At 32.4% G+C, this 22,254-nt stretch overlaps 1 protein-coding gene across 1 annotated transcript; it reads left to right on the plus strand.

Moving 5' to 3' along the window:
• Positions 1–11,715: 11,715 nt before the first annotated feature.
• LOC140439324 (uncharacterized) lies at positions 11,716–21,990 on the plus strand. The gene is made up of 4 exons (XM_072529165.1): positions 11,716–11,870; positions 17,998–18,120; positions 20,541–20,716; positions 21,753–21,990. The coding sequence occupies exons 1-4, from the start codon at positions 11,798–11,800 to the stop codon at positions 21,852–21,854; spliced, it is 474 nt and encodes a 157-aa protein (XP_072385266.1). The 5' UTR covers positions 11,716–11,797; the 3' UTR covers positions 21,855–21,990.
• The last annotated feature ends 264 nt before the right edge of the window (positions 21,991–22,254 follow it).

Consider the following 22,254-nt stretch of genomic DNA (forward strand, 5'->3'; position numbering starts at 1 on the left):
ACGGCGTAGACCTGAGCATGGAGTGAACAACAAAGTGGCAACATGTCTTGTATCAGCCAAAAACAGCCAGGGTTCGATTTGGCACACAACACATAGTCTATGTTGAACAGAATTAGAACTCAACAAAGACCGTCGTATTTCAATACAATGTTCTACCACGATTTTATCCTTTATGGCCTTTTTGTGTACTGAAAATGTAATTTGATAAGCAAAAAAAGGAAATATACATATGACATGAAGGAGAAAATCTCGGACATTGACTTTAAAAAAATTACATGTTTAGATAACACTCTTAGCCAATTTTTGGCTTTATTCCTCTTGATTTAAGAATTTTGTCGATTTTGTCAGTGACACCTATGATGTAAGGAAGAAAAGCTTTCATATGATGAGGGTCCGAGTCTTTAAGTTGAGATTGAGTGGGAGATTGATGTCTGTGGATGCTCCTGTTGATGTGATTTTTGCGGTAACTGTTTTGGATGAGGGCTGTTTTAAACAAGAGAGCTTAGCGAGTCTACTTGCATCATTGCAAAGGCGTATTAATCTGGAGAAAAGGGTATTAATGACTGAATTAATTTGTGAAGGTGGACGATGAGAGTTGGCATGCAAGTAACGATTGGTATGGGTGGGTTTTCGATAAACAGAGTGATAAAAACCTTGGGATTGATTTTTCTTTATGATAACGTCAAGAAATGGGATGAATCAGTTTTTACCTTCATGGTGAACGGGATACTAGGATGTATACTGTTCAGATAGGTTTAAAAAGACACCAAAGCATCTCTGCCATGGGGCCAAATGACGAATGTATCATGAACATATCGTAGCCAAGATGTGGCTTTGAGCATATATGTAGATAGTGCGCTGATCTCGGAAGTTTTCCATAAAGATATTGGCAATTACTGGAGATAGTGGAGGAAACCGTTAACCAGATAGATCACATTCTAATAGATACAAGGTATTCTTCCGACCTTATGGATGTCAGAAGCTACCGAGGTCCAAACATAGATAGTGACCACTTTCTCGTAATGGCAAAAATCAGAGGAAGAATTTCAAACCTAAAGAAGGATAAACATATGAAACAAGACATAATTAATGTTGTTAATCTGCGCATTGAAACCGTTGCGAGAGAGTAGAGAAGACAACTGGATGAGGAAATAGAGAGCCTGGAAGCGTGGGAAAATGTGGAGGAATTGTGGACAACATGTAGAAATATAATAACTGAGAAGGCATCAGAAATATTAAGGAAAACCAAACCAGTTAGACAAAATGAATGGTTTAACAGGAGTGCCAAGAAGCGACAGAAAACAAAAATAGAGCATACTTAAAGACAAATCAAGCTAGATGCACAAGAAGAGCAAAGGAGGAATACCGGACCCTAAGAAGGGAAGAAAAAAGAATACATAGGAGAAAAATAGGCAATTTGAAGAAAAGCTGTTAGAAAACATAGAATGGCTAAGAAATCAATAGGAAACTCGAAAGTTCTACAGAAATGTAAACAAAATGAGTAAATAGTTTAAGCCAAGCAATAGGGAGCTGTAAGGATGGAGAAGGAAATATGTTAATGACGCAAAAATCTTTTGGTATCTCTCATTTTTTGAAAATAGTTTGAACGGTTTAACTTTACCTTTCTGGTAAAAAGCTGCCGTATAATCGCTTTCGGTAAACCCATGGAAAGCTGGTAGACTTCAGCATAGTGTACTTCCCAAATTTTGAGCCAAAGCTGTGCAATTAATACAATCGAGATCTTTCGTATTTTTTTTTCTTATTTGTTGAACTGGCCAGCCAACAAAGTTTAATCGATAATTCGATTTTCAACGATAATTTCAACATCAATATTTGATGTTGAAATTATCGACCTTTTTCAATTTGTGATTTAAACGATTTTGCTAACATTGACTTCTCTGTTTTGTACACTGTAACAGCATAAGAAACGAGAGCAGGAAGCATTGGTGCTAGCAGAAAAGCGCAACTGCTATGCTCCGTCCTTCTTTATTACAATCAATAAGACGCTCGGATTTATATCTTTCGGAACTTGCTCCGACTTTTAAACTTTAAAGCATGGCAATAGTATTTCATGAACGGTTTATTGTAGGCAATTATAATGATGTTGTATATTCTTATAATGTTTATGGGATTGCTTCCATCAAGAGTTCCATATAGTGGCCCCCGCTTGTGGTTAATTATTCTAACTCACTAGCTACTCATAATTCATTTATTAGTTCTCTAAGTACAATAATAGAGAGTACCCAGTTGACGGATGACAACACTAGCTTCGACTGTTCTCTTGATTCTTCATTCTTAATAATAATTTAACTCCTGTGATTTCCAGCTATTTAACTCACGTACGTTTGTTTATATAATATTGTTTTACTTATTTAATTTGTACACATTATATAATAAGCTTTTGATTACATTGCAAATTTCACTAGGTCAGCGTTCGTCCTCGTTACACCTATATTTTCAATGTCATAAACAAACAATCGCTTTTCGCAATAATAGTGTAATGTTATTAAAAGGATTTTAAATTTTAAACTGAATTGAGTTACTTAGATCTGATGCTTAATTAAATCCCTTTACACAATACTACATAATCGCGTTTGTTATTAAATAATCTTTATTTTGATATATATTTTTATTGGTAATTAGATCGGTGCAGTTACCTATATTTGTAAGCTGTTTACACCTGCTTGCCCGATAGCTATGATCGTAAACACGTAGGTAATACCGCATAGACCTATTTTATATGTTTTAAATTTTTAGTTTCAATAAAATTTGATTGGTAAACAAATGGGTGAAACTTGCTAAAAAAATTGATTACTATTTTTTTTTTAATTAAACATAGCTATTAACATATTTTGATAGGCAATACATGTCAGACGTATCTATTTGTCTACGTACGAAATTTGAAAAAAAAATGTTTCTTTCGGTAAACAGATGGATGAAGGTCGATCTAGATTCGGATCTTAGAGCAGTGGCGGATCTAGAAATTTTGTCAGGGGGGGTCATGGGTCTTGAGGGTGATTTTGATACAGGATTTAGATTTCTGCACCTTTACGATTGATATGATTTGTGCCTCATGTAAGGGAACCATTTTCTCAATAATTATTTTAAGCGATATATTAAACCAATGAGAAGTTATTAAAACCTAAATACCCTACGGGTGCAAAGAAGGGTACAACATTAAGTGGTCTTAAACTTAAACAAAGAAAATAATTTAAACCCACATACTCAGTAAAATCAAGTGTACAAGACTATTAAACAAAAGGAAAGTTATTAAAATATAAATAATGAACAATCAAAGACTGCCAATTTAAACTAGGTATTTTAAAGACAATTAATTTAAACCCACCTATCCTATAGCTACAAAATCAAGAACAAACCAAGGATAAATAAGTATAAACCAAAGTTAAGTAAATTAAATGCAATAACTCAATGTAAGTGTAAACATTAATGAATGTATTTAACACTTCTAATTAACTCTATCTTATCGTTGGATATTCGATATCAGTTTGTAACAACATTCATTTATTCCTTATTGCTATACGGAGTGGAAACATGAACTCTCGGAATTACAAGTATGAGGCATAAAAAAGTGACCAATAACGAGGTGCTGAGAAGAATGAGGACTTAGAGAGAACTCCTAAATATTGTAAACAACAGAAAAACGAGTTATCTAGGACATATTCACAGAGAAGAAAAATATAACTTTCTACGACTCATAATGGAAGGGAAAGTAGAAGGAAAAAGAGGTCCAGGAAAATAAAATGCTCCTGGCTGAAGAATGTTAGAGACTGGACAGGCATGGACACACATTCGATACTAAGAACAGCTCAAGATAGAGAGCAATTTGCTGTAGTTATAGCCACCCTTCCGTATTGAAAAAGAAACCTTAATAATAAGTGTAAACAGCATTTTATTTAAGTTAATTTATTCAACAAAAAACATAATATAATTAAGGAATAGTTATTTCTATAATTAGGCATATTAGGCTATAAGTGCACAAATCGTCAACAACAGCCGGCAACGAGTGGTAAATAAAAGTTCAGTGATTAAAAATACTATAAGAAAAGTAAATATTATATAATTTTATAAAAATGTATTCTTTTCGCCTATCCGATTTAGCAAATCGCTCTATGATTGCATCAACATCTAGAGAAATTTCAAGATGCACATTGATGAGTGCTAAACCAGTTAACAGAAGTTCTATTTCTAAGCCAAGTCTGTGGACGTTTAAGCGTAGAACGCTCTGTTGTTGCTGCACTGACTGGCAGTGTAATTAATATTTGCAGAAATATTCTGATATTTGGATGGAGTTGCCTTTCCTATGAATATCGCAGTTTCCTTCTAAAATACAATCAGGAAGTTTTCCATTATTTTGCACGACTCTATTCCACTTTTGAATCCACAGTGAAAACTCTTTTTCTACTGTGGAATATGCAGTAAGTAGTTGGTCCAATAAAATCCTGGAATGTGGAAGTTAAGATATTGTCTAAAAGGGGTAAATAAATAGATCTTTGGAAATATTTTTCGCAAGAGTTAAGATTGGTTTTGACGACAGGTTTGACGAGAAACTATACGAGGCATCTTCACTTCAATGTCTAGTTGTTCAGCTATTTGTTAACTTCATAGTAAAGTTTGCTAAAAACAGATTCAGCATTTGATCTTTTATTTTAAAGAATGCATTTAGTGTCCTCTATGGCCTCAGTAGCCTACTTAAAATCTAATTTTGGTGACTGAAGAAGACGACTAAGTGATACAATTGTACCTAAAACATGACTAAGACAAACTACTGTTTCAGAATTTCACAAATACCTTGGACAGCAGCCCCCAGTTCCTTTATTTGTATTCACTAACGTATCAGACAGAGCTAATGCAAGAACAATATTCACTTTGATATTTATTATAGATAAATTATAAAATGTAGCACACAGTCTCAACAATTATAATACATATTCAAATTACAAACAACCAATTCGTAGACAAAACTGAAGATAAGAAATACCTAATAAAAAATAAAAATGTGCTGATTTCGTGCGAAAAGTCATGTCATGTACATTGAATGAGCAATAATGTGTAGTCGGTAATTCTATCTTATCGATAAATCGAACGATTCTCTGGCACCCAAATGACGAATTGTCAAAATTTGAAAATCGCGTAACTCTGAATTCGCGGAAGTCAGGTTGTTAATCGAGGTATTGTATTTAGAATTGTTGACTTTTTTTAAAGAGCAATTTAAAAAGGCTTCCGTATAATTCTACACTTACCCCTACAATAAATGAGTTTGAATCATTTTAACTCTCGACTTCCTGCTTATAGGTTGATGGGTTTTAAATTATTTTTTTTAGGATTATTTAATTGATATTTAATTTTGTTTTGGGGGTGGACATGACCCCCGTGACCCCTCCCCTTGGATCAGCCACTGTCTTAGAGTATTAGTAGTTCACAATTTTTTGGAAATTCATTAATAAGAAAAGGACATCGAATAATATTCCAAAAAAAAATTAAAAAAAATGTTGATTTATTTGCTACTAACTTTTTTACAGTATATTAAAATGAAAAAATCTGATGACATATTTGATTTGATAGACAGATAATGACAACCCCATCTGAAAAATCTTTTAATCAAATAATCATTCGGCGGGGAGGCTGGAGACCTGGGAGCTCTGCCTAATATTTTAATTATTGGACATGATGTAACCCCAAATATTCTGTTAAAAATGTAGACATTTACTATCTCAGCCATTTTATAAACTTTTTAACTTAACCTTTATTTATTATAAGGTTTTATTTCACCTATTTTTAAATTAGGATCAAGAAATGATGTAAACAATTATCGTAGTATGTTCATAGTATCATTCATCCCTAAGATTTTTGATAGTGTCATGTTTAACTACTTGAATTGGAATTATAAAGATATAGCTATTGAGAAACACAATGGTTTTAGGGGGGGTCGGCCCACTTTAAACGCATTTACTCGTTTACTATCATAAGTTGTCAGATCTAAACTTTTATGTAAAGTTATTTATATTTAGACTTCATTTATATATTAAGATAATGATATCTTTCATTAAATTGGTTATCGCATATATTTTATCATTTCATTTATGAAATTGCTTTGATAATTAAATTAAAAAATAATATTATCCTTCAAATATATTAATAAATAAGATTGAACGTAAGATAATGATAATTTTAATTTAAAGCGGTATTTAATAAATAATTTCGTATTATTTCAGGATTCTTGGAGTTTATTGATTTAATCATATTTTTAATAATTATTTAACAGGCTTTATTTTTAATAATGTTTTAACTTTTAACAATTTTAAAAGTATTGCTTAATATTTTTTTGTTACTATATTTTGAGAGTCTGTATTAGCAAAATAATTCATCACATAGGACATAGGACTGAAACAGGGTGATGCGCTGGCGTGCCGCCTTATTATGAAAAAGTTTGAAAGATACAGAAGTAAACAAAACAGGCTAAATATTTAACAAATAGACCCAAATATTGAGATATGCAGATGACTTTGATTTTATTGCACTCACGACCCATAAATCCAGAGAGATGTTCACTTCACTTCTCGACCCAGCAGAGGATATTGGTATGGTGATCATTGAAAATAAAACTAAGCTGATGGCATTTTAGGAGATACTCCAGCATAAGAAGTCAACTAGGGCTCAATCCTTCTGATACCGTATGTATCTGGGATACATGGATTAAATGAGGCGCATGGATTAAATTTGGATAATAATTAGAACAACTTCCGAGTACATACGAAGGGTAGTACCAATACATCGTGCATATTTTATCTGTCAAAAATGGCTACTAGGCACTAAAGGAACTAAATACGTACGCATGTTCGCCCCTAACTATTCATTTGGTGTAATTTTCAGTGAGATGTACAAACACAAACACTGTGCCTTTGTGAGAATGTGGTGTTACAATCAAGAAGCTTTAGAGAACGTTAAACAGTTTGGTATTTGGTAAGCAGCTATTCATTCTTTGTTGTCACAGCATTTGGTCCCGACTCGTGGTAATAAAATAAACACGGAGACGAAAAGATATGGCCCAGAAAAAGACTCAGTAATGCATGAGTGTTATGAGTTTGCAAATATATTTTTTAAGCCCTTTCTCTATTCGGATTGCCGAATATAGGTCTCTCCTAATTCTCGCCATTCATCTCTGTTGTCTGTAAGACGTTTCCACATTGGCCCTGCAGTTCTTTTAATATCGTAGCTCCATCGCATTTGCGGTCTTCCTCATGGTCTTTTGGCTTCATATGGCCGCCAATTTCCGATTTCTTTATTCCATCGGCCATCCGTAAGACGTTCGTTATGTCCAGCCCATTTCCATTTCAGTTTAGCTGCCAGTTCGACAGCATCTTTTACTTTTGTTCTATTACGAATGTTTTCACTGGTTTTATGGTCTTTGAGTGAGATACCCAGCATCTGTCGTTCCATAGCTCTCTGAGTTTTTCTGATCTTCTCCATGTTTATTTTAGTGAATGTCCAGGTTTGAGCTCCATATGTAAGCACAGGTAGGATACAGGAATTAAATACTTTGGTTCGCAATCTTTGAGGTATATTTTTATTTTTAAGTATGTATGAGAGTCTTCCTAATGCTTCCCATCCCATTTTTACACGTCTGCTTATTTCGGTTGTCTGATTTTCTTTGCTTACCTTGACATTTTGACTCAGATATGTATATTCATCTACGTGTTCTATCTCTGTCCCTTCGATGTTTGTCATAGGTTTGTCATCTTTGTTTGACATTAGTCTAGTTTTGCTGAAATTCCTTTTCAGTCCTTTGTAGTAAAAAAAGGACCAAACTACATAAAATAAGTTCCTTTATTTTTCCTAACTAGCGGATTTGTTGGGTTGAATTTGTCTGTCTGAGGTTTAAGTTTCATGTCAGCTAATATATTTTTATATTTCATTAATTTTTTTCATTAATTTGGACCTTTGGGAGGGGGATTTCCCCATTCCCTCCCGTGTATTCGCCAAGGTTCTCTTTCGTATTATATTTCTGCCTCAAAAAATCTTTCTAATTCCAATCAGGATTCTATAGGCCAGGGTTGGCAACTGTTTTTTGATGGGGCTAAATTATCATTTTCTGTCCTCAAACATTCCCAATTATTACTTGTAGTCACTTCAATACTAGGTTAAACATCTTATTAATTATTTATAAGCACACCATTACCTAGATCGCGCGATTCATCACTTACAAAAGGCCGTCACAGTGTCGACATTTTATAATCAACAATAAACACATCAACTTACCACACGCACGACACTGAAGTGAACTAAACATTTTTAAAAATTACCTAATGCCTGTAATTACCTAAGCGACGTTGCCTAACAAAAAACTTTTACCTGAAAATTAAAACTGAACTAATAATAAGCTTTCAAGTACAACTGCAGTTATATATTTTTTATTAGAACAATAATGTTGAAATAATCAGTATAAAATTAATTCTACAACCATTTTTAGGATTGTTGCTTAAAGTCTTTTGCCCAGTGGCGCATCCAGAAATTTTTGTCAGGGGGGGTCATGGGTCTTACGGGTGATTTTGATATAGGATTTAGATTTTTGCACCTTTACGATTGATATGATTTGTGCCTCATCTAAGGGAATCATTTTCTCAATAATTATTTTAGACGATATATTAAAAGAATGAGAAGTTATTAAAACCCAAATACCTTACAGGTACAAAGAAGGGTACAACATTAAGGGGTCTTAAACTTAAACAAAAAAAAAATAATTTAAACCCACATACTTTATGACAGTAAAATCAAGTGTACAAGACTATTAAACCAAAGGAAAGATATTAAAATATAAATATTGAAAAATCAAGGGCTGTCAATTTAAACTAGGTATTTTAAAGACAATTACTTTAAACCCACCTATCCTATAGCTACAAAATCAAGAACAAACCAAGGATAAATAAGTATAAACCAAAGTTAAGTAATTTAAATGCAATAACTCAATGTAAGTGTAAACATTAATGAATGTATTTAACATACCTAATATCTTATCGTTGGATATCCGATATCAATTTGTAAAAACATTAATTTATTCCTTATTGCTATAGAGAGTGGAAACATGGACTTTTGGAATTAAAAGTATGAGACGTATAGAAGCCTTTTAAATGTGTGTTTTTCGAAGAATGCTAAAGATTTCGTGGACAGAGCACGTGATCAATAACGAGGGACTGAGAAGAATGAGGACTGAGAGAGAACTCCTAAATATAGTAAACAACAGAAAAACGAGTTATCTAGGACATATTTAGAGAGAAGAAAAATATAACTTTCTACGACTCATAATGGAAGGGAAAGTAGAAGGAAGAGGTCCAAGAAGAAAAAAATGCTCCTGGCCGAAGAATGTAAGAGACTGGACAGGCATGGACATGGACACACATTCGACACTAAGAACAGCTCAAGATAGAGAGCAATTTGCCGTAGTTATAGCCACCCATCCGCAATGATGAAGAAACCTTAAGAATAAGTGTAAACAGCATTTTATTTAAATTAATTTATTCAACAAAAAATGAAATTCAACTGAAAGCTACGGAAAAGGATTTTCGGAGAAGAGCTGCAGGAAGATCTAGAAGAGAAAGGATTACCAACGAACGCATTAGAGAAATAATGGGAATCAAACGAACAATCACAGATGACCTAACAACAAAACAACTTATCTGGTTCGGACACATACAAAGAATGGGTGAACAACGAAGACCAAAGGAAATATTAAAATGGCAACCAGAAGGAAAGATAAAACGAGGTAGACCGAAAAAAAGTTGGCAAAGTAGACAATCAATAAAGAACTGAGAGAGAGGTCCATAGAAGAAGACCTATGGAACAACCGAACTAAGTGTCAATTGGAAGTCGGAAAACGGCGGAGAACGTTATAAACCTACATGTAGTAGTAGTATTCAACAAAAAACATAATATAATTAAGGAATAGTTATTTCTATTATTATGCATATTAGGCTAGGTATAAGTGAGTAAAATATTTTTTTACTCGTTATTTGAAATTTTCTCACGAATTGTCAGCAACAGCCGGCTACGAGTGGTAAATAAAATTTCAGTGATTAAAAATACTAAAAGAATAAGATAAGTAAATATTATAAATTTTATCTATTTCGCCTATCCGATTTAGCAAATCGCTCTATGATTGCACCAACATCTAGAGAAATTTCAGGATGTACATTGATGAGTGGTAAACCAGTTAACCTTTCTATTTCTAAACCAACTCTTTAGACGCTTAAGCATAGAACGCTCTGTTGTTGCTGCACTGACTGGCAGTGTAATTAATATTTGCAGAAATATTCTGATATTTGGATACATATGAATATCGCAGTTTTCTAATACTTCTAAAAACAATCTGGAAGTTTTCCATTATTTTGCATGACTCTTTTCCACTTTTGAATCCAAAGTGAAAACTCTTGTTCTACTGTGGAATATGCAGTAAGTAGTTGATCCAATAATATTCTGGTGTCAACAGTTTTTTTAATGCAACTTTATCTTCTGGTATGTTATCAGTTTTAGGTAAAACGACTTGAAAATTAAATAGATTCATAACTTTTGGTGAAAGTCATTCTTCTAAATCATTTAAGATATTGTCTAAAAGGGGTAAATAAATGGATCTTCGGAAATATTCTCCGCAAGAGTTAGCAGATTGGTTTTGACGAGAAACTATATGAGCCTCTGGCACTCAACTGACGAATTGACAAAATTTGAAAATCACGTAACTCTGAATTCGTGGAAGTCTTAGTCGAGGTATTACTGTATTTAGAATTGATGATTTTTTTAAAGAGCAATTTAAAAAGGCTTTCGTATAATTCTACACTTACCCCTAGAATAAAAGAGTTTGAATCATTTCACTCTTGACTTCCTGCTTATAGGGTTGATGGGTTTTAAATTATTTTTCTTAGGATTATTTGATTAATAGTTAATTTTGTTTTGGGGGTATTCATGACCCCCGTGATCCCCCCTTGGATCCGCCACTGCTTTTGCCTCAGATTTCGAAGTAAAAAAATGAAGAAATTTATTATTTATTTAACATCTGGCAACACTGTGCTTTGGTTTAACTGGAACAAGAGAGACGGAACATCTCAATCCCTGCAGAGACAATATCTTGCATAGCTTAGTTAAGTTGCATACAGTGCTTCGTGTAGTAAAACAGATCTGATCAGATAATATATTTGAACCTCCTCGTAAAACTTCAATTTTCAATTAACTTTGGATTAACTTTACTTGTGCTAGCGTTTGAAATAAGAAGAGAAACGAATCTAAAACATTTCTTCCAATTCGTTATCTCTTTAATGTTCTCATTTGAGACAGCCCTTTTATGACTGCCTTGCATGGTTGATTTTTTTGCTGTCTGGAGATTCACCAAGTATTCATCAAGGAAAGAATTCATACTGGGTCTGATGATGGAAAATACATTGTGAGTCCCGAAACCGATGGTTCTTTTTTATCAATAAAAAATTATTTTGGTTTGTAAAAATTTATCTGTACACTTGCTTGTAATATTTACAGCTGTAAACTTATACACACTTATCATATTAATCGACAATAAATCTTCATAGTTTTGAGCTACACTCAAGTACAAGTTATGTTTTTGAGAACCCTTTATCAAAAAAATAATGTTATACCGTAAGATTACTTGAAAATAGTCACCTTATCTGTTTTTGCTATAGATTGTGATCACTTGATGCTATCTGCATATTTTAAAAACCTATATAAAATTAGGTTTTTAGTCTATTTCCTAGTTTATTTAACAGTAATAACAAAGAAAATGCAACACTTTTTTGTTATAAGTTTTGTAGTTATATTTATAGGCTTTGTCGATTCGACCCTTGTGAGTAAATGTAAGTATTGTTGAAGAATTTAGTAAAAATTTTGCGTATAATTTATTAAGGTATGTTTTTAAATCTTATATCTATCTACGAACATCTATGGTTCATGTCAAATGATTTTATTCTCTTCTCTTCTTCTCTGACCAATGGGTCTAACAAGGAGCGTTTTTCTAGCTATGTCATTTTGTTTCATCCGCATTAGATGCCCTATCCACCTCAGACGTCCTATCTTAATAGGTTTTACGATAGCTGGTTCCTGGTTTATTATATAAAGTTCGAAGTTGTATCTCTTCTTCACACTCCATTGTCATTTCACCGCTCCATAGATTTGCCTTAGTACTTTTCTTTCGAAACATCCTAACATGTTTTCATTAGTTTTTGTTAAGGTTCTGGTCTCTGAACCATATATTAGGACTGGGCGTATTATTGTTTTGTAGAGTTTTATTTTTGTATTTCTTGGTATAATTGTGGATTTAAGAAGGAGATTGATCCAAAAATAGCATTTGCTGGTCGTACAAATTCTGCGGTTTATTTCCGCGGTAATATTATTTTCAGTATCAACGATCGCTCACAGGTATACAAATTCGTTCACTGCTTCGATGACGTCGTTTTCTATAACAAGTGGGTATGGGATTTGTGGTTGCGTGCTTATTTTCATGTACTTCGTTTTGTCGGTGTTTATTACTAAACCCATTTTTGTCGCCGATTCTTTTAGTGCTACATAAGTCTCATAAATGGTTTTGGTTTGTGACATACGTATTACTTATTCCAAAGCCAGATTGAACAGTATTCGCGATTGAAACTGAATGTAGAGGTCAGGTCGATTGCAGTGTCATGGCCGAAATAAATGGTATAAACAACTAATGTTTACCATTGCTTTTGCATGTTTAGTTTGGTTTAAGACGAGTTATTTTTATCATTTAAAAATGGAAATTAGTCTAATGATATCTTTGAGTATTGTGGTGAAGCAAAGAGACCATTGGTTGAAGGGGAAGCAGTTACATGAAATCAACCTTAACTTGGAGAGTCACCGGTCAAAAAAGATCATAGCACATGATTTGTATTTAAAAGATTCCGTAATAAATCATGAGGAAAAAACCTCACGATACTATCCCAACATGGTAAGTATTTGTATTCCTGTTATTCAAGAAAATAAATTATGTATTCTCATTATGTTATTGACTTAATGATAGTGGTATTTTTTTTTATTGATTTCCTCTTTTTCCTCAAGTTTTCCAGTTTAGGAAAGAGAAATAGAGAAATATCTTTTGTCGATCTTGAATTGCATTGAGGAACAGAACAATATCGATTTGATTTAAAATACTTTAACGTAGTCACAGTATATTGGTTTAAAAAGAATATTCTTTGGCAATATACTGTGACATAGTCATAATGCTGAAATTTACTAAAAAAATTTAATAATTCTATTCAAATCATCAGCTGCCTGGTTTGTTTATACCACTTTTTGTAGTTTAAATTTATTCCGCCAGAGGTCAGATACTTTGTTTTCAATCGCGAATACAGGAGAAATGGTCTTACTGGCGCAGCTCGTTATTTATTTTAAAAGGTTCAGACAGTTATCCCTGGATTGGTACTCTACATTAAACTTTTTCAAGAGTTAGTTTTGTTAAATTTACCAACTGACTTAGTACTCCTAGTTTTTCATAGCTTTGAACATTTCTCTTCTGACTCTTTATTAGAATACATAGGATATGATAACTTAAACAACTTTTTGAATAATGTACAGATAAATTAGACAATGTAACCTCAACTAAATTTAATAAACTTAAATTTAAACTGGATAATCTTATTAAATAAAATTCAAATTCATTGAATCATGTCAGTAATATTAACAGGTCAAAATTCTCTAACTTTTCATTTCACCTTAGGCTTAAAAATCTTTCCTAAGTTGTCTTTGACAAAAAGGAACTAGATCTATTTAATCTAGGTGTCAAATACTCCATCCCGAGAAAGGTTTCTGAAAAAGACCTTCAGAGTCTCTTCATTGAGCTAGATATCATCATCCAAAATCTTTCTGTCCTATTAAATCAGAAAAATTCCAATAGGAACTCTTGTTTCAATACCATCAATAAATTTAAAAACAAAACTATTTCTTCCCCACTTGTTTGTCACATAATATTACTAAGTCATCATCCTTTAATCAGTGGCGGATCTAGAAATTTTTGTCAGGGGGGGTCATGGGTCTTGAGGGTGATTTTGATACAGGATTTAGATTTTTGCACCTTTCAGTGGCTGATCCCCAGAAATTTTTTGTCGGGGGGGGGGGATATCAATTTGTAACAACATTCATTTATTCTTTATTGCTATACGAACATGGACTCTCGGAATTACAAGTATGAAGCGTATAGAAGCCTTTGAAATGTGTGTTTTTCGAAGAATGCTGAAAATTTCGTGGACAGAGCACGTGACCAATAACGAGGTGCTGAGAAGAATGGCTGAGAGAGAACTCCTAAATATTGTAAACAATAGAAAAACGAGTTATCTAGGACACATTCATAGAGAAGAAAAATATTATTACGACTCATAATGGAAAGGAAAGTAGAAGGAAAAAGAGGTCCAGGAAGAAAAAAATGCTCCTGGCTGAAGAATTTAAGAGACTGGACAGGCATGGACACACATTCGATACTAAGAACAGCTCAAGATAAAGAGCAATTAGCTGTAGTTATAGCCACCTTTCGTAATGAAGAAGAAACGTTAAGAATAAGTGTAAACAGCATTTTATTTAAATTAATTTATTCAACAAAAAACATAATATAATTAAGGAATAGTTATTTCTATAATTAGGCATATTAGGCTATAAGTGCACGAATCGTCAGCAACAGCCGGCAACGAGTGGTAAATAAAAGTTCAGTGATTAAAAATACTATAAGAAAAGTAAATATTATATAATTTTATAAAAATGTATTCTTTTCGCCTATCCGATTTCGCAAATCGCTCTATGATTGCATCAACATCTTGAGAAATTTCAGGATTCACATTGATGAGTGCTAAACCAGTTAACAGAAGTTCTTTTTCTAAGCCAAGTCTTTGGACGCTTAAGCGTAGAACGGTCTGTTGTTGCTGCACTGACTGGCAGTGTAATTAATATTTGCAGAAATATTCTGATATTTGGATACATACCTATGAATATCGCAGTTTTCTAATACTTCTAAAATACAATCAGGAAGTTTTCCATTATTTTGCACGACTCTTTTCCACTTTTGAATCCACAGTGACAACTCTTGTTCTACTGTGGAATATGCAGTAAGTAGTTGGTCCAGTAATATCCTGGAAGGTGGAAGTTAAGATATTATCTAAAAGGGGTAAATAAATAAATCTTTGGAAATATTCTTCGCAAGAGTTAGCAGATTTGTTTTGACGATAGGTTTGACGAGAAACTATACGAGGCATCTTCAATTCAATGTCTAGTTGTTCAGCTATTTGTTTACTTCATAGTAAAGCTTGCTAAAAACAGATTTAGCATTTGATCTTTTATTTTGAAGAATGTATTTAGTGTCCTCTGTGGCCTCAGTAGCCTACTTAAAATCTAATTTTGGTGACTGAAGAAGTCGACTAAGTGATATAGTTGTACCTAAAACATCACTAAGACAAGCTACTGTTTCACAGTTTCACAAATGCCTTGGACAGCAGCCACCAGTTCCTTTATTTGTATTCACTAACGTATCAGACAGAGCTAATGCAACAACAATATTCACTTTGATATTTAATATAGATAAATTATACAGTCTCAACAATTACAATACATATCCAAATTACAAACAACCAATTCGTAGACAAAACTGAAGATAAGAAATACCTAATAAAAAATAAAAATTTCATGCGAAAAGTCATGTCATGTACATTGAATCATGATACTATGAATAACAAGATAGGATCTTCCCGTAGCACAAAATCGGTCGTGTTCGCGCATGCCGTCATTGGAGACCAGAATTTGAATTCTTGTTAAAGTTAAATGGGATTTTTATACATTCTGTGATGAAATTATTCGATTAGCAAAATAATAATATTAAAAAAAGGTTTAATAATTACAATAATCGTACACAAAAGGATATCTCCAAACTATTAAAGATTGTTTATTGACACATACAAAAAACTGACATTACGAACGTGCAGGTCTCCAATTACGTCACGACTTATGCGCAATATCTTATCTTCTTAATCATAGTATCATGCATTGAATGAGCAATAATGTGTGAACGGTAATTCTATCACATCGATAATCGAACGATTCTCGACACTCAAATGACGAATTGTCAAAATTTGAAAATCGCGTAACTCTGAATTCGCGGAAGTAAGGCTGTTAATCGAGGTTTTAAATTATTTTTTTTTACGATTATCACCCGACACACGAAGAGGTGTGTCGGGTGAAAATTATGTCATCATTATTAATTCTGCGACAGACTATTTCAGCCAAATTAAAAAAAAGTAAGTTTTTACTATGAATTTCAAATGGACTCAATTTTTCCGAGGTTTCCCATATTTCCCGGACAGTGAAAACCATGTAGTTATTCATATTTCGACGAGCTACCGCAGATTAAAAAAAAGAGGCTTCTAGCTGCAATGGAAGCCGGGATAATGTAAATTTTTCCTACTTGTTTCAATTCCGATCTCGAAAAAAAAAAACGGAGCTGAAACAGTTATCCCCTCCACTTTCCTATGTCGATCTTTCGAAAGTACCTTCGTTTCGAAGGGCTGTAAGTTTCGAAAAATTGGATGAATTTTATAGCTATAAATTTCAATATAAAGTTTAGATTTTCATTCAAAATTTGTGCAAATTTTACTTCTTAATGTGTATAAACAATGGAGATATGATTTTTAAAAAAATAGTCCCTAACTTCGTTCCTATTGGTCATAGAAGGTTTTTTTAATGTGAGTTTTTTTACCAGCTATACAATGGTTGTACGTACAAGTCTGTAGCTTGAAAAGTATAGAAGTAATTACAATTGTTTATAAGTAAAAAACATACCCCTTTTTCAAACGTTTATTTTGTAAATAATTTCGATGAAAACGCAATATGCATTTAACTTCTGAGATAGTTTAAGTCTTAAATAATCCTATGAAACTTGCTAAATGTGTCTAGCATCATTAATAGGACAAGTTCAATAGTTTAAATATTTAGCATCAGGGATAAATAAATTAAATAACTTTTAAACTATTTGACCGATCGGGGGGAATTTTCGCACAAATTTAAAAGACGGTAATACCTCGATGTTGAAATGTATTAATAACATTTTATTTTGTTAATAAAAAAATTAATAAAATTTATAAATTAGTGGAAAAACCTGCTTTTTTGCAAATATCTCCGTAAATTATTTATCAATTTTAATTGAAACAAACGGGAAAATAAAGATATTTTTGATATAAAAAATGATATAAATATTGTTTATGTAAAGTATAAGGGAAAAAACTTATAGACAAAAAATCAAATTGAAACCATAAATTATTGTTTAAAAAAAAACGCAAGGTAAAAATACGAGTACTTTTTTATCTATTCGTCATCTAGTAACCCCCACCTTTATCTTAAAAGCGTCAGATATCTGCGAAAAAATTTTCCAACTTTTTTTTTAACCAGACTGGTCTAACAATACAACTGGTAACATGAGAGGAAGTAATATCATTATGATTTAAAAATACACTCGTATAAGTAAAATGATTATTTTTCAGCCAGGAGATTATATCACTTAAAACTACTTACCCAAAATTCCATATACTTATCGCTGGAAACAATTTCAAACAATGTTTACATTTTTTTGTCCCCTTATTTTTGTCCATCTAGTGGACAACAGGCGCATCAAACGTTAAAATCGACTTCACTTATTGTCCTCCAGTTCTAAATTAATCTAGTTTATTATTACTACATCTAGTACTACATCTTTGATCTCTTTAAAGTATATAGTTTGTACCATCCGTATATTTTAAAATTTGAGAGATATGGGATAATCCTACAATATTTTTTAAATTAACACGATTGATAAATCTATGCTGCGAATATTTTGTCAAGATGAGGATTCTATTTTAATTGAAACCAAGATATATATGTACCCCTCTAAAAGTTTTCGATCTTTTTTTAAATTTTTTATATTATGTAGTATATTTAAATATAACATTTTTGTTTCAGGTAAAGATGGCGGCATAATACCACCAGGTGTAAATTTAGAATCAGATTATGAAGTTTGCAAACAGTCTCCTTGTATAGTATATACTGGTAGCACTTGTTATTTCAACGTAAATTTCACCTCACGTATGTTTTAAAGATATTTTTTTTTAAAAATAAGTTCCAAAATTTTATTCCAATATTATGTACATAGGTATGTTACGAGCAAAGCCCGAAATTGGACAATCCTAGCATTGTACGAAAAATCTTGTCCACTTCCAGCACTGTATCCCTTTACTGTACAATCTCCGAAATAGACATAATCGTCGGTCTTTGTATAAAAGAATTGCTGTACCAATGTTCGAATTTCAATAAATAGCCATGCTTCAAAGTTTGGGGGAATATGACAGATATTGATTCATATCGATTTTTTCGATTATTCCCCATTTATTATTAAGGACAATTATTATAATTAGGACAATATTTTAAATTATCATACACATTTCTTGAAAATCTGAAGTTTCAAAAACATGTTCCCTGCATTATCACTGAATAGTTACGTTACAGAATAAATAACAATTAGAATGCCCACTCTCAGATGCCGCCTTTGAAGTTTGTCAGCACGCGGTCGCCATATTTTAAACGGAAACAGACTCGAATTGAGAAATTTCTGACCAGCTACGACAGAACTGTAGAGATTAATAGTTTAGTACATTTGAAACAATTTAATCTATTCTTCAACTAAAAGTACGAATAAAATAGTGCATATTATGTCTAAGTATAGTTGCCGTAAATAAATTAAACCTGGTTATTTTTCTAAGCACACAAGATAAAATGTCACTAAACAGCACTGGTTCCGACTAAAACATGGCTGATTCCGTCTGCGCGAACGAGATGCAGAATGGGCATTCTGATTGTTTATTATACTGTGGTATAAGGTACCATAGGCCAGAACTTCATATTTTTTAAGTATTCATCTTTTTTCAAAAATTTTGACAGGTAGAGACAAACTTATCAAAGTTAATAGTTCATCATTTACACATTATAATCTATTGAAAACTTTTGCACATGATGAATAGATAACGTTCTTTCAGGAATTTACATCGAAATCGAATTTATAAATACAGGGTATTCACAAATGATACGCTAGTTCTTTAAACTTCAAACCAAAGTAACTTAATAATTTTAAATGAAACACCTTGTATTTTATAATTTTAATGAAAAAAGAAATTAGTTGTCTTTCAAAGTGAGTGCCTTAAGAACCGGCAAAATAACGCAAAAGATGGAAAACATAATACGCTGTGAAATAAAAAAAGATGAAACTAGTAGAGGTGGGAAATTATCGATAGAACCCTATAAATTTAAATTACATTACTTTAGGACTATCGATAGTTTCGCACCTTTAGAGGTTATTACGCATTAGTAGTAATTTTTTATTCCAAAATTAAATTATTGACCAAGAATCATTTCTACTATGATTTGAGACGTAGCATACTCTCTTGTCTATACAGAATAATTATCAATGATTAGTGATTTAGTGGTGAGAATATCGTACTTTCACGCGGACGCTCAGGGTTCGAATCCCACATGAGATTTTTTTTTGCAGTTCTTAAGGCACTCATCTATACGGTCCAATTAAGTCGACACCATAGGGAAACTTTTTTATTTTTAGTTTTATAAAAAAAAGTTATTCTTTTTAAAAATTTCTGCATGTTCCAAAACCTAAAATACAATCATCAAATATTAATTTTTTTCCGTAATATACGCGGCTTGTCAAAACATATGAATTGTGGATATTGTTAACTCTTCATAAAATCACTTAATATTAATAAAATAAGGCTAGAGAAAAACCTTTGTAGGCCCAAAACCATTCTGTGGCATCACTAACGATGCTACAAAAAACGAAGTTCAGAAGTTGCTGATAAGGAATCATCAAAAGAAACGGAGTGCTATTCAAGAGCAAATCAATAAAGGAGAGATTCAAACAGTCACTTTTAACCAAAATCAAATATAGAACTATACATGTATACCTATGTACTTTCTTTCCAGACAGGGGCTGCAACTGCACCTCCTTACACCCCGCTGCCGGCGCCTATGTGGTGACTAGACATTGCCGTTTAAGAAAATACCTATACCAACTAGGTAAGGTAAACAATCATGGTGTAGAAAATGCAAAATGGAAGATGAGACCTCCATTACACATCCGATGTCATTGCAATGTGCTAAGTGATGTGATGCAGTAATTTACTGGTACTGGTCAACTGACGATTGAACCAGAAGATATCCTAAAATTACCAATAAGGAAACTGTTGTCATTCATTGAGACCATAGGATTTTAGAATTTAATGGAAAAAACAATTTATGGTACAAAGATCTTACGACCAAGTGTCAGAGATCAACGAGTCTCGCCTGAACTAAGAAAAGGACGAGGAAAATTTCACCCCGAATTATAACGATATCCATAATGAAGCAAGGGGGATGGTGTGTATGAAACCTAAAAATTACCTACACTTATTAATATAACAATATTTATCCTATTATTATAAGAATAAATATTACAATTGCAGCTGGATACGTACCATCTATAACTCCTAAGTATAAAGCAACAGCACTGGGGATGACTTTAGACTATCCATGCGAGAAAGACGCTTGCACAGGAATCACCAATACAGTTTGCCCTCTAGTGGAAAATGAACGCGTGTCTTACACATGGATTATGTATCTCCCAAGTTTGTATCCAGAAGTAAGTATTTATAATTTGTAATTCAATCTTGATGCAAACTATAGAATACAAAAATAGGTCTAAAAATAAAATATAAAAGTTTAAACAATATATTTTGTGTTATACCAGGTTTAATCATTTTTTTTCTCTAAAACCAAAAAATCTGTATGATCGCTTGCATACTCTTTCCAATACCTATTTTCTTCTTGAGATATTTTCTGTAAAATGGCTACTTGGTTTTGAATAGCTTTTTTGGTTTCTTCCTCCTCATGTTCTGGGGCGCATTACTCGTCCAATTATCTCACTTCTTCGGTTTTTAAATCACTTAACTCTTCTAAATCTAAAACTTTTCTAAATCAAACAGTTTTGGTTCGTCTTTATCATTTCGCAACATTTTGTAATATTTACTGTAATTGCCATAATACTCTTGTGCAATTTGAGGTTGTTGATCCAAAATTTCGATGAGGTTATCAGTACCCCCATCAAACAGAGGATGATCAATATTGGAATTTCCAGAAAGTGTATCAAACAGAGACTGTGCCTTGAATGAACGTCATTTTCATCAGATATTAGCATGGAGGTACATATTGATCAAAACTGGTAGCCTGTTTTCATAATAAATGAATACTATACCATATTGTTTAATCACGTATACAGGGTGGCTGAACGAAAGTAAAACAGAGGCATTATCAGGAACTACGATAACATTTTTTTGAAAAACCCAGTGACACAGTAACGAATTTATATTATAATCGCCGAGCTCATATACGCATTAATGCACGTAGTTTAGAACTGTTCGAAACGATACCTATTCGTACTTTACAAAAACTAGACTTTACCACATAGTCACTCACCAAGATTTGAAGTGCATTAAAAATTATATTCACTTAAAATTCCAATAATATATTAAGTATAAGTTAAGCCTATTTTAATGATTAAAATAATTTAAATTTAAAGCAAAATCATTGTCTTTTTATATTAATTGTGTACTTATTTTCTTAGATATTTTAGGTTAAAATTTAGCTTTACGCTAATGTTATATACTTTTTATTTGTAGTGTCTTGTTGATCTTGAAGTTTCTTTTACCAACGACGATGATAACTCGCTCATTTTCTGCTTTAGCACACAGATTGAAGTAAGAAAACCAGCTAATAGATAGGAATTTAGGATTATATTTTTAGTTGTAAGTCAAAATTAAGTATTACTAGTAATAAGGATTGTATATATTATAAATTAATATCCTGTATAATAAATTAACATAAATAGTATAAATTAAATAAAATAAGTTTTTTTAATTTTTTTTTTCATTTCTTTTCCACTAGAATCGTTAAATTTCAGAATGCCGTTTTTGATTGTAAAACGAAGGATATTGTAAACTCTACACAGGGTGCGGCATTATTGTGAGGAAGTCCAATTACTTATTTGTCAATAAGTAATTGATACAAGTAATTGATACAAAAAAAAAAATAGGTAAATGTTGGAGCATAGAGCCCGATACTTTAAAAATATTTTCAAATATAAAGGGCCGTCCATATTAACAAGGTGGAACAAACAAACTT

Source organism: Diabrotica undecimpunctata, chromosome 4 (assembly GCF_040954645.1).
Source record: "Diabrotica undecimpunctata isolate CICGRU chromosome 4, icDiaUnde3, whole genome shotgun sequence".
Taxonomy (NCBI): domain Eukaryota; kingdom Metazoa; phylum Arthropoda; class Insecta; order Coleoptera; family Chrysomelidae; genus Diabrotica; species Diabrotica undecimpunctata.